Source organism: Gymnoscopelus braueri, assembly GCF_963280865.1.
Source record: "Gymnoscopelus braueri genome assembly, chromosome: 24".
Classification (NCBI taxonomy): Eukaryota; Metazoa; Chordata; class Actinopteri; order Myctophiformes; family Myctophidae; genus Gymnoscopelus; species Gymnoscopelus braueri.
The window spans coordinates 37,005,668-37,020,312 of NC_137626.1; the positions used below are offsets into that span (position 1 = coordinate 37,005,668).

General features: G+C 40.8%; 1 protein-coding gene across 1 annotated transcript in view; it reads left to right on the forward strand.

The window, feature by feature from the left end:
- Window positions 1-14,092, forward strand: part of LOC308080613 (tripartite motif-containing protein 16-like) — a gene marked incomplete at its 5' end in the record, with an annotated part of 41,428 nt that extends 27,336 nt beyond the window's left edge. The window contains one exon of the mRNA XM_080422506.1: window positions 12,855-14,092. Within this exon, the coding sequence (XP_080278632.1) occupies window positions 12,855-13,411 (557 nt within the window). The 3' untranslated portion in view covers window positions 13,412-14,092. The remainder of the gene's footprint in view (window positions 1-12,854) is intronic.
- Window positions 14,093-14,645: the final 553 nt, after the last annotated feature.

A 14,645-nucleotide genomic window follows, 5' to 3' on the forward strand; every position in this document is an offset into this window, starting at 1 on the left:
CTTAAAATGACACAAGATGCTTTCCCGGTTTAAATGGGTTAAACAGGACTCCAGGATGCTTCATGTAGGGATGTGATGAGCTTTGTAACTACATCATTACAACAAAGCAGCCGCCAGACTGTAACTATACTTTAGTTGAGTCCATTATAATGAAGTGGAAAACTTGTCGGCAACCTTTTACGTTTTTTTTCTAAATATATACTGTATAGGGTTTAAGAGGTTACATTTTGCACTGTCCAGGTTACAGAGAGAAACATGGTTACATGTAGAGCTGCAATAGAGCAATGACACTTCACATGTTTATGTTTATGTTTATTAAAGGATACCCATTAGAGACACATGAATGAGCCTCTAGTCTTCCTGGGGTCCTGAACAAAGCAAAGATAATACAGATGTACAACTAAAAATACAAATGAAAGTGAAAAAAACAACTATAAAAATATAGCTGCAAGCAGCGATAAGCGGGGCCAGGGAATGAAGAGAGAAAAAAGAAAGAAGCAATGATAAGTAATATGCACAATAAGCCATTGAAACATAGAAGACCTTGACTTGAGAGAAAGAAGACCATGCAATTAACATGAGCATTTTAATCCTTCACTAACCCTAACCTCAGTAAAACAACGCCTAAGCCTATCCTGAAGAAACACTATGTGTTATCCGAATAATGCCAAATCATGATCACCAATACATTGTCGTGGACAGGGATCGAACCAGCGACCTACGGACTCCAAGACTGCCTTTCTTCTCATTGAGCTAGATATATGGCCTCCCTGATAGTGTCTGTTGATATTTATAATTGTTTCCGTCCATTTTGAACCAGGCCTCTGTGTCTCGAACTACTCTAGATCACTGGTTCACAAACCATTTACCAATAAAGACATTTTTGTGTCTCCTCGGAACGAAAACTAGTGAAAGTAGCCGATCTACAAGCTCACAAAACGTTGCTATCTGAAAAGTTGTGAGATTGTAGATCGGCTATTTTCACAATGAAGTATGTCATACATTAAAAGAGAGACAAAACTATAAGTAATATGCACAATAAGGCATAGAAACATAGAAGACTGAGCTTAAGGTCATGTTTTTTGCAATGCCACCTCTCACCCACAGAGAGAGAGAGAGAGAGATGGAAACGGAATAGATTGAAGAGATAAGGATAATTCCTTTAACAGGTCCGTTCATGAAAGTCCTTGCGGTCTTCTTTCCAATGAGGGCCTGTGAGCAATTAGGGGTTAAGAGGCTTGCTCAGGGACAAATTTCATTTCATCGACGCATTTGCTGGCCTGGCCTGGAATCGTACCTGGGGCAACTAGGGCCTCTGGCTCCCTAGGCGGGCTCACTAACCACTCAGCTATGGCCGCCCCTCAAGAGAGAGAGAGAGAGAGAGAGAGAGAGAGAGACATAGAAACCGAATAGATTGAAGAGAGAGACATGGAAACGGAATAGATTGAAGAGAGAGAGAGAGAGAGACATGGAAACAGAATAGATTGAAGAGAGAGAGAGACATGGAAACATAATAGATTGAAGAGAGAGAGAGATGGAAGCAGAATGGATTGATTGGACATCTCAACCTATTGCTATTAACAGGAATGTTGTGAAACATTCACTTAAGCGGGAAGCCATTGGACCAACAGACCTGATCTAGTGAAAATGGAGGTCAGACAGATGATACCATTTCACGCAAATAACTGAACAATCCTGGGTTTAAGTGTTTTTCAAACTGCTCAAAATTGCGGACAATCTAAGGGCGGAGAGAGAGACATGGAAACGGAATAGATTGAAGAGAGAGAGACATGGAAACATAATAGATTGAAGAGAGAGAAAGATGGAAGCAGAATGGATTGATTGGACGTCTCAACCTATTGCCATTAACAGGATTCGCACTCTCAACCTTCGGATTGACAGGCTGCAACACTACCTATAGTGCTATAGCTTTGTATAGGCTGAGGTTGTCTGTTGAAGATAAAAGTGAACCAGTGAAAGCAGCCGATCTACAAGCTCAGAAACACGTTGCTATCTGAAAAGTTTTGAGATTGTAGATCGGCTATTTTCAGAATGAAGTATGTCATACATTGCAAAAACATACCCTCTCAAATAAGCATTTCATGTTATCTTTACCGTTCACATGTATTCATTGATACAGTCATGTTTTTTGCAATTCAATTTAAATGAGTCTGCATCAAGTGAGGCTTCAACCGGCAACCTTGCGGTCGTGAGGCACTCGCTTAAGGGAGAAGCCATTGGACCAACAGACAAGATCTGTGAAAAAAGAGATCAGAGAGATGATACAGTTTCACGCAAATAGCTGAAAAATCCTGGGTTTAAGTGTTTTTCAAACTGCTCAAAATTGCGGACAATCCAAGGGCGGAGCTTACTGGTCAACATGATACATGTGTTCCTCATGAGTCAAGGCACATGTGTAAGCAGGTTTAATGGCTGTCGGCCAAACGAGGCATGACTTTTGCCTGTTTAAAGTTTGCATTTAAAAAAAAATGCTATAGCGCCCCCCTTTGACCAATTGGAGTAAGATTGGTTTCAGTGATATTTGGAATGACCCTCAACATTACCCCAAAGTTTCAAAGAAATGTGAGTTTGCATGTATGTGTTAGGGGCAGATGAATAATTGTCATAAAACTTCAATATTCATTGGCTCATTAAAGCTTCATTTTTTCACTTATGGAAAATCCGCTGCATCGTTGAGTCGGCATAGGTCCAAAGTTCATGTGTAAGAGGTTTCGTGCAGATTACTCAAAAATCCCAGGAAGAGATAGGTTTTAACTGTTTTTCATATAATTCAAAATGGTGGGAGATCTAGAGGTCAAAAGTCAGAGTGTGAAAGTTGTTCATCATGAGTAGACGCATATGTGTATTGAAGTTTCATGGTTGTAGGTCAAACAGGGCATGAGTTGTACCTGTTCAAAGTTGGCATTTTCAATTGAGTGCTATAGCGCCACCTTTTGACGAAAGATTGTGAGATTTATTTCTTGATAGTTTTTCATGACCATCTACCATATGGCAGAGTTTCGTAAAAAGCGACAGCACGGTTCAGCCAGAACTGCGAAAAGTGGCAGAAACAGAAGAATACAGACAACATTAAAACAGGTCCAGAGCTGAGCTCTGGCCCCGTAACAAAGATCAATACAAAACAAATTCAAATCCAACAGTCCAGTCAAATTAAACAAATACTCAAATAACAGTTATATACTTGACAAGTGCCTTGGCAAGATATCTCTTGATTTATTTGTTTTAAGATAAGATGATTTTGGGCAGAGCATTCCAGAGTACTATTGACCTGTAACGCACTTTACACAGGCTTGTCTAAGAAAACTACTGAGCGGCTGCAACTTATCCAAAATGCAGCAGCCAGAATCCTAACCAACACCAGGAAAAGGGACCACATTACCCCTGTACTTGTGTCCTTGCACTGGATCCCTGTGACGTTTAGGATAGATTTTAAAGTTCTTTTACTTGTTTTTAAAGTCGTGAATGGTCGGTCTAGCACCTTCCTATTTGTCGGATTGCCTGCAGAAGTACGTCCCACTCCGCCCCACAGGTCACTCGTGCTGGACTGCTGACGGAGCAAATCGACAAATGGCAAGACACATGGTGATGCTGCCTTTGGTAGCTATGCACCAAGGACTCCCCCCTGAGCTTACTCCCCCTGCATATCAGACAGACAACCTCGGTTGATGGCTTTAAGAGGCAGATAAAAAAACACTTCTATGACATTTATTTTAACTGATTTCCTTTTAACTGTTTTTCCCCCCCTTTTAATTTCACTGTTTTAATTTTACTCTTGACTAGATTTTAACGTATTGCTTTGTTTAACCTGTGTTTTTAACTTGAATGTAAAGCACTTACAGTACATGTTTGTCTGAAAGGTGCTCTATAATTAAAGATTATATTAGTGACTTTGAGAATATCCTCTGATTGGCTAAGATTGACTTGTACTACCTGGCCTGGCGGAGACCTGTGCTCCGAGGAGCACATTTTTCTAGTTGTTGAAATGTGCTATACAAATAAGTCACACTGTCATATTGACACTCTGTCATGCTGTCACCCTGTCATATTGTCACCCTGTCATACTGTATTGTCACCCTGTCATGCTGTCACCCTGTCATATTGTCACCCTGTCATACTGTATTGTCACCCTGTCATATTGTCACCCTGTCATATTGCCACCCATGCTGTTGTAGCAGAGTGGCTCAGAGCCTCTGCCTGAAGGCCAAAAGGCTAATATGTCCCCCAGGGATTCCCCTTTAGGCTAGTGGATAAGATGTTTGGCTTTAGTGTTCCTTCTCGCATGAGACCCAGGTTTTAATCCCTGGTGTTACACTGTATGCCACCCTGCTATGCTGCCACCCTGCCATGCTGTCAGCCATGCTGTGATCCTATCACACTTCAACACGGTCATACTCGTGTCACGCTCTCATGCTATCACTCTGAACAAACGAGAAAATGGCGTTTTAGTGTGCGCTTTAGAATGGAGGCCGACGGGATCGGCAAAACGGGATCCCGAATAATTCCGCTTCCGGTGGTGTTACAATGAAATGTGCCGTATAGAAAATTGAGCACCAGTTCAATACTAGAACTACGCGACTGGCACGTGGCGGCTTTAAATAGGTTCGCGTAGATCTACGCGACTGGCACTCAATGTGTTAATGGTCATTAAAACTTTCTTTAGGAGGTATTTCTGAAAATCTTCTGAAACTGGAAAAAAGTAAGATAAGAAAATATAAATAAATAAATATGTGTCTTTGTCTTCATGCTGCAGCCCCTCAGAGCTCACACTCACTATGTAGGGCAGCTTGAGCTTTAGCTTCCTGTCAACAAGAAACCACATGATGAAGAGATACGATGAGCTGACGTGTCACCAGTGGTGTAGCGTAGCTACAGGCCTCAGTGCACGCACGCACACGCACACGCACACGCACACGCACACACACAAAGATTGCACATGCAGACGCATGATAAAAAAAATCCAAAGATTAAAAAGGTAAAATACAACTAATACACTGAGATGCAACAAATTAAAACAATAAAAAAAGGCTACACCTCAAAGCAGGAACATTTACTGGTGAGGGCAGCAGTAATGTTTTTGAAACTCCTGAGTGAAATTTAAAAAACCTGCCTCGGTCCGCAGTGGAGGCATGGTATAGTGCAACCAGGTGTTGGATCTTATGTTTAGGTCATTTTTAAAGCAGAACAAATTTAAAGCAAATACAAGAGGGGAGATTTTCTAGCATGGCTTTATAAAGTAAAACATACCAGTGCTGCATCCTGCGTGAGGTTAAAGAAGACCAACCAACTAATGCATATAAAGTGTGCAATGATGAGTCCTGCAGGCAGAGTTAGGGATGAATCTCAATGCAACATGATAGAGAAGATCGAGTTTGGATAGTGTTTTAAAGTAGTTAAAGCAAATCTGTAAAAAGCGTCACCATAATTAAGCTGGGATAGAGACATTACCTGTTAACCGACTGTTTACATGAAGAAAGTGAAAAAATATGCAGATTTTAAAGAAAGCAACAAATCAATGTACAGTATTCTAAATTAGATTATTATCTAGCCAATTGTCAAGGTATTTGTATGATTAATGTTAAAGGTGACGTTTAGCCACTAGAGGTCGCACTGCGTCTTCCCTTTCCACAATCACACCAGCTCTGCTGATGGAAGCAAACATAAACATATAAAGGTAGACGCCTCCTCCGGCTCTGAGGCGTCTGTATATCGGGCGCCATTTTGGAGAAGGCAAGCTTCCTGACTACTGGCCAATCACAGCGCGTCTTTTCTGGTACTTGGCAGCATAGTTGGATAAAAATATAATGGGATGTGTTTATACATCTAGATTCTGACAAGTACCGGAAATCAGACAGAAGCTCTGCTCAGTCATGATCAAACTTTGTCATCAAATTCAGTCATTTTCCCACACTGACTGGCAACCACTGAGACTCTTTATCACTGATGCCACAGAGATACTGCATGTGCCAACGTCTCTATGCTAGCAATCTGGGAACCCATCGCCAAATAAAAAGGAAAACAGCAGAGTCCGCTGTTTTTTACTCTTTCACTTGGCTCTGGGGAGAGCTAAATGGAGCAGCAGAGATTCAAGCGGAGAGCAGAATCTGTTCTTGAGAGATTACTATGCTAGTGGCTCTCAAGCCATGGGAACCAAATGTCAGACATCTAATCGTTTTTTAAATGTAATTTAATCAATTGATTGAAACCTGTATTTATTCTCGAAAAGAGAATTGAGGTTTACCTTCATTTGCAATGCTGTCGAGATTTACACACACAAAATCAATTAAGACACAGAAACAACTGAATAAGATCAAAACAGAAAACTAGTAAATTAAAAACAGTTACTTTGTGAGGTAGGGAGATTTGAGAGCAGGTTATTAAATTGTCCATAGGATATTGGGCATTATTCATATTATTATTTATTTATTTTAACTTTTGTTCAACGCCTTTCTTAAAACATTTTACATTTCTACCGTAAAATGTTCTGAATATCACTTTAAACATATGTAACAGAACACTATATTTTACAATCTTTGTGTGTTAATACTGTACATTAAAAAAAAAAAAAAAAAAAAAAGCTCCTTGCATAAGATCACTGTATAATTATCCAGGGCCTTCCAGCGCCTGAAGTTTGCGGTTATTATTGTGATTATAATTATGTGTGTATTTCCTGCTTATTTAGGATCTTATACCGGAGTGATAGGCCGAGTTATTATTCTAGGAATTGATATATGCTTATATGAAGGTTAATACTGCTTATTTGGAGTTATAAATTGAAGTTGTAATCCGAAGGTACAAATATATACAAATTCTAAAAACCACAGCACAGCAGTTGACTTTACACATGTCACCAAACGGAGGTGGTGTATGCATGTATGTACATAAGGACAATGACTGCGTCCTTCGCGAAGACCTGAAGGATGCAGCCATTGAAGCTGTGTGGGTCAAGATCATTTTAAAAAATGCCAATCCTGTGCTAGTCGGTACCATATACAGACCTCCTAACCAGACTGATTTCTATGAAAGACTTGAGAGTGTTTAGCTAAGGTGGAGTGTGCGGAGACGATACTTCTTGGTGACTTTAACACAGACATGCTCCGTAAGGAAGCGTCAGTGTATAAGTCATTCAGGGGGTTTTGTCATCGGCACTCACTCCACCAGCTGATCACTCAGCCCACAAGGCTGTGTGCTACCACTCAAACTACCATAGATCTCATTCTAACAACGGACAAGGACAAAATCCTCAATAGTGGTGTTTCTACCTGTGGCATATCTGATCACAACATGATCTTCTGCACCAGAAAGAAACGTAAACCTAAGACCGGTTACCACAAATCAGTCACAATCAGAGACCTCAAAAACTATAAGAGTGAGGACTTAGATCACAGGCTAGAGGAACTGGACTGGTCCGACGTACTAAACAGCACACAGGTAGACGAATCTTGGCTTGGTTTCAAAACCAAATTCATTCAAATTTTGGACAGTGTGGCTCCCATGAAAACCATCAGGGTCAAAACCCGCCCGGTACCATGGATGAATTCGGACATCCTTACTGCCATGAAGGTCAGAAACAAAAAGTGTTCTGAGCTTCATAAAGGTAGGATCAAACTCGCCAGGTGTTTTAACAAAGGTCTCGAATCCCACGTAGCTAAACTTGTAAAAGAAAGAAACAAGCTAAGAAACAAGGTTAATGGCATGCTCGAATTAGCAGAAAAAAGCTTCCTCGATGACAAAATTGAGGAAAATAAAAGCAAACCACGAGAGCTTTGGAAGCTATTCAACAACCTACTAAGCTGCAGCAAGAAATTGAAAACCAGGTTTACAAACATAAGCCTCAAGGTGAATGACACTCTCTTCACATCCAAACATGAAGTGAGTAAAATCCTCAACATATTCTTCACGACCATAACCTCAGATTTGGTTGAAAAACTACCCCCTCACTCTGGGTGCTATGGTGAAGAGCATATTGACTCATTTTACAAAAAACAGGGTGTACGCAAAGATGATTTTAAACTCTCCCCTGTGAAAACAGAAGAGGTGTTTAAAAAATGTAGTGCTCTTCATCAACACAAAGCCACAGGCCTCGACAATATCCCCGCCAAATTTCTAAAAGACTCAGCCGCCTCCATTGCTCCAATCATTACCCACATAATAAACCTCTCCATCATACAGGGACGGGTCCCTAACGATTTCAAAAAAGCAAGGGTGACCCCTCTGTACAAAAAAGGAAACAAATTAGACCCTGGCAACTACCGCCCTATTTCTATTCTTAGCTCCATTTCAAAAGTCATGGAGAAAATAGTCTATGAACAGGTCGATAAGTATCTTGCCGAAAAAAATCTAATCTACAAATTCCAATCTGGTTTCAGAACAAACCACTCCACTGACACATGCCTTCTCTATTTGAACGACTCTATCAAACAAGATGTCGACAAGGGCAAATATTGCGGCATGGTCATGCTGGACCTCCAGAAGGCCTTTGACACCGTCAATCACCCAATTATGATCAATAAGCTCAAAGCAATAGGTTTTGATGATACGTCAGTGAACTGGATGAGATCCTACCTGGAAGGGAGGGAGCAAGTGGTGGAAGTAAACGGCACCCAGTCCCCCCCCCCTCCCTGTGACTTGTGGTGTCCCACAAGGAAGTATACTAGGACCTTTACTGTTCCTGATATATGTGAATGACATGTCATCGGCCTGCGACTGCAAGCTGTTCCTGTTCGCAGATGACTCGGCCCTGCTAGTCTCGGACAGGGACAGGCTGCAGGTTGAGAAAACTCTCACCTCCGAACTCAACAAGATCTGCATCTGGCTCTCTGACAACAAACTTTCATTACACCTGGGTAAAACTGAATCCATCCTCTTTGGGTCCAGTCCTAACCTTAGCAAGGCAGAGAGTTTCACGATCAAAGTGGGTGATGATGTCATCCAAAGAAAGGATGAAATTACCTACCTGGGCTCCATCTTGGAGGCAAACCTCTCTGGTAACAAAAACGCCGAAAAAGTGATCACAATTGTCAACCAAACAACACGCTATTTGTGGAGGATTGATCGCCTAGTCAGTAAGAATACTCTGAAGATTCTTGCAGGGGCCCTCATTCAAGGTCATTATGATTATGCATGCACTTCATGGTATCACAACACCTCCAAGGCCTTAAAAACAAGGCTCCAAACATCCCAAAACAAACTTGTAAGGCTACTTCTTGGCCTCAATCACAGAACCCATCTAACCCCTGCTCATTTTGCTAGGATTGGATGGCTTAGGGTTGAGGACAGAGTACAGCAACTTGCTATGGGCCTGGTCTTCAAGATACACCACAACATTGGGATCCCCCTGTATTTGTCAAAATACTTCCAAAATGTTAATGCAGTCCATGATCATAACACCAGAGGCAGCTCCACGGATCATGTTCAACCCAGATTTGGCTCAACTAAGGGTATGAACTCGTTCTCAAGCTATTCAACAAAATGTGGAATGCCCTACCAAAAGGAGTAAAGGAGTGTAAAACCCTACTCACTTTCAAAACTGCCCTAAAGATACACCTTCAGGAGGCTGCAATTCGAAAATGGCCCCTGTCTAAGTCTTAACCTACCCCCCCCTACCCCCCCCCCTCCTTCATTTTCCTCTTTTGTATATATATATTTTTCTCTCTCGTCATACCAGTAACCTGAAAGCTGATTGTATGACATTCTGTATAGTAGTGTGTATATCTGCCTGCCTCTTATATTTCATCATGATTTGTGTGCATGGGGTTCTCATCTTAAACAAGCTTAGTGCTTAATGAGGGTTTCCAGTTTAGTAGACCTTGTATTGTGAATTTGTACTTCCATGTACTGTTATGTACTGTCATGTACTATTCTCATGTCTTTCTAAATAAACTACATCAATCAATCAATCAACCTGAGTGTCACATGAGGGCAGGTTGATTGATTAGGTCAGATGAGGAGCTGGGGTAAAGTGGCTACTGTTAAGAACAGTGCTAAAGTCATTACACAAGTCACATGATTAATCAACAGAGGGTTACACCCACATGGGTAGACCAAACCAATATAAATGATGGAGTGGATGCTCACTATCAGGACCAAGTGTTCTATGTATGCACCAGTGTTACTAGTTACCAGGGTGTTATTGCTGCGTTCGTCATTTTCCATTGTGAGCTCCGAGAGACTGACGGTAAGAATTGATAGCGGGCTTACTCGACGATAAATATATATATTTCTGATATGGTTTATAGTATTGTGTGTATATTTCATGTCAGTAATTTGTCATTACGTTTTTGTTTAGTTTTTTCAGGTGTATAACGTGACTACTACTACTACTACTACTGGCTACTGGTTAGTATAATAAAACCATCAAAGACACAGGTCTGAGTTGTGTCCGCTAACTCGGTTGCTCAAATACCCTTTACAAGGGGAGATCTAATTAGTTGCATTGCTTGTGTAGGATGTGTCCAAAGTTCAAACTAGTTTGGGGTTTTTTTGCCAGCCGTTGCTTGTGGTAATTAGGTACACAAAGTGCTGAGCCACCATGCAACTCCCCGGGTGTTTTTTTTTTTGTGTGCAAATTTGTGAACTCTACCTGTCTCATTGGATGGGTAATCTGAAATTGCCCATGTATATTGACCATTGCCATATGTGGCCTCATTTAAAACTTTCCCCAAATTTAAGACATTCATTAGCATCTTTGCCACAGGCTATGGGATCTGTAGTCACAGTCACATTCCCAAGTCATGTAGCTGGGGTGCACACACCCTTGGGTATGGACTAGTTCCTTCCTTCCTACTGTCGTATATGGTCCATTGATCAGACAAGAACAAGACTATTCCATAACTATTCCCTGAGTGCAAGAATATAACAAGAATCCAGTACTTGGTCAAACTCAGTTCTAAATACAAACCTTCAAGTGTTTTACCAATTAAATGGAATATCATGGAAATACATGTTCTCATGTTTGAAATGCTACTCTTAGTCCTGGATATACCATACTACCAAGTAGTATTGCTTACTTTGTATAAATTAAGCAATGTTAACCCATTTAGACCTGGTAAAAATGAAAAAATAATGTTTTTCAGAAAACTTGGGTTAGGATTTAGAAGGCATTGTTTAAATCGGCCTTACTGTAGGTTTAAATGGGTGAAATGGGTTTTTGGTGAAAACAGCAACGGTATCATAATATTGCTCTGAGAAGGAACATTCAAATGAAGGAACTGGTGGTACCAGGAACGTTAATATTTGGGGCTTTAATACGTATGCAGTTTATGTAACTGTCTGCTGATATTGTGCTACTGTTATGTACCGTTTAACGTACTGATCATTTGTACTCCATAAAACAATATTACGATTATTTTAAAGGGGTCTGCATACTTTGCAAGACACTGTACAACAGCATAAACAGTCAACACTCCATAGTATGGAAAGGTCAGAGCCATTTTCTAGCACATTCTATCATTTCTCAATGTGATTTAATCATGAACCTCATAATTCCCGTTGCTGCTGTTGTTGTTTTTGTTTTGTCATCAGTAAGTGAACCCCCTCCTTTACTGATTACTTTCAGGTTGTGGAGAATCTGAGGCATACAGGAGGTCAGTCTTCTGCTGCTGAGGCAAAACTGGTTGGAGCCACTGCCCGACTGCTAAGGACGTGTTCCAATCAAGTAGAAGAGGAGAGGAGACGGGAGCTTGAGAGGTCCCAAAAGGTTTGGGACCGCGGTGGTCCATTGCGTCACATGCCGAGGACCATGCCACAGACCAGAAATGACTTTTTAAAATGTGAGTACATATTGATCAGTAGTGTAGTGATGACTGCTGAACACATAAACACACACACACAACACACACACACACACACACACACACACACACACACACACACACACACACACACACACACACACACACACACACACACAGCGTGGTGAGCTTGTAGATATATTTCCAAACTAGCTAATCTGCAACCCCCTGATTGTCTATAGATTGGCAGTATTTCAAAAATCGATCCGCAAGCTTAAAGTGTGTCTCATCACACTGCGTTGTGAGCATGTACTGTAGATCGGCTATATTTAATAAAAAATGCAGATCAACAAGACCACGACGTGTAACATCATGATGCATTGTGAGCTTGTAGATCGACTATATATCCAAAATAGCCAATCCACAAGCTCACAATGCATCAAAATGTATCAGGTTGTGAGCTTGTACTTTAGATCGTCAATATTAAAAACAAATTGCCGATCTAAAAGCTTACAATGTGTCTTCATCACACTCATTGTGAGCTTGTAGATCAGCTTGTAGATCGGCCATGCTTCAACAATAACAAATGCCAATCTACAGTACATGCTCACATTAGTTGCAGTGTCACGTTGTGAGCTTGTGATATACAACTCATACACCTACAGTATGCACGATGTAACGGGTAGTGCAGGTGTTTTGCAGGTAAGGCAGGTGTCCCTTTTTTGTGGGGGAACGCCCCTTGCCTAGTCCTAAATCCCATATTAGTGGCTTTAGCCACTTCGGCCTTGTATAGAGCCCTAGATATCATGAACACAACATGCATTGTAATATCTACAATCCCTCAGAACTCTGCTCGGCTGTTTCCAATGCTCATTTGTTAATTGCATGGTATTATTTCTCTCAAGTTCAGTCTATTATGTTTCTATATGGCTTATTGCACATAGCATTTCTTGCCCCCCGTATTGCTGCTTGCCTGCTATATTTATTATTATTTTTATTATTATTATTATAGCTATTATTATTATATTTCTACATTATCATCACATACTTTTTTTTATATTTGATTATAAACTAGTGCTGTATTGTATCTTGTTCTCTCATCAGATGTGTGTCAAATCACACTGGACCCAAACACAGCACAAAGAAACCTCGCTCTGTATGACAACAACAGAAAGGTGACACGTGTGGCAGAAGAGCAGTCCTATCCTTTGCACGAAGACAGATTTGAATACTGGAACCAGATTCTGTGTAGAGAGGGTCTGACTGGGCGCTGTTACTGGGAGGTAGAGTGGAGTGGAGATGTAGACATAGCAGTTACATACATAGGAATCAACAGGAAAGGTCTGGGTATGGACCCTGTGTTAGGATACAATGCCAAGTCCTGGAGTCTGGTATGTTCTGCTGGTAACAACACATACGCTGTCCGTCACAATGGCAATTTGACTGCCATCCCTGTCCGTCCCTTTCCCTCAGTCCTCCACTCCAGAGTAGGAGTATATATGGACATATATGCTGGCACTCTGTCCTTCTACAGAGTGTCCTCTGACACACTGACACACCTGTACACCTTCGAGTCCAATTTCACTCAGCCCCTCTACCCTGGGTTCTGGTGCTGGCCCAATGCAGTTGCTGGTTCAGTGTCTCTGTGTCAGATAGAGTAGGTACAGTAGCAGTGTAAAGCTAGTGCACTAGCGTCTAGCCAATCCCAGCCCCCTCTTCCCCCATTTTGTTTTACTTAATAATCTGTGTATATACAATATAGATGCCCAAGCAAATCCCTTAGTTACACCAACATTGTTCTTGTGAAGCGGTTGGTTTAAGCTTACTTATTAAGATGATACATCTCTCTGACAAGCTCAAGCTCACGGCATGTTGTGAGCTAGTAGATTGGCTATTTTTGTCTAATGTTCCCTCCAGAATGTGGATGCTGGGGTTCAAGTGGTTAAATTTGGGGGAAATTAAAATTACTCTCTTTTTATGCCAGTGGCCAGGTCAGAACAAATCATGAGGTTTCCTCATTCTATAGTAGGATAATAGTAGAACTGATCATTATGATTACTGTTTGTAAGATTGTCTTAATGCCTTTGTTGCTCATTATACTTATAATGGTATACGTCTAGTGAGTTTATTGATTTATTTCCAAAGCCGTATATTTGATCAAATGCTATGCAGTAAAATAATTATTATGATTGTATTGATGTGTTGTGTGATGGGTGGTGAGATGGGTTGTATGGTGTGCTTCTTAACACTTATGTAATGCTTTGAGCAGCTATACTGTAGTATCCTGTGTAAAGTCTATCTGCTTTGTCACATGGTTTCAAATAAACACAATTAGAAAGTCACCTTGTTTTGCTGAGTGCAATCGTGTTATCTTTAAATGTGTAGAGAATGTAATGATAAGGAGCACACACCACAAGAAACCTGAGACGGGTCTTCAAGTTTTTCGGCCCAAGGACCCCTTAGCTTAGAGCAGGGGTGGGCAACTTTGATGATGGGGAGAGCCACTATATTTCCAGACCCACTCCAGAGGGCCACATTGCATTATACTTCTTTGTGAGCTTGTAGATCTGCTATTTTTGCTATTTTTTAATTGGAATCCAGAAAAGTAAAAACATGTTTTTTATTTCAAATGCATGTAGTTATACTTAACTTTATGAACTTAAATACAAATACATTGGACATAAAAAAGACAATAGAATTTGAATACTAGTCATTAAGTTATTAATATAGACATAAGTCATTAAAGCGGGTCATGTTTGCATATTTGGAATTGTAACAGCTGAAATCAATAATATATCATTAATCTGATATTAACCTGCAGGCCGCATTAAGTGAAGGTGGGAGGCGCATATGGCCCCCGGGCTGCCAGTTGACCATGTATGGCTTAGAGAGAGA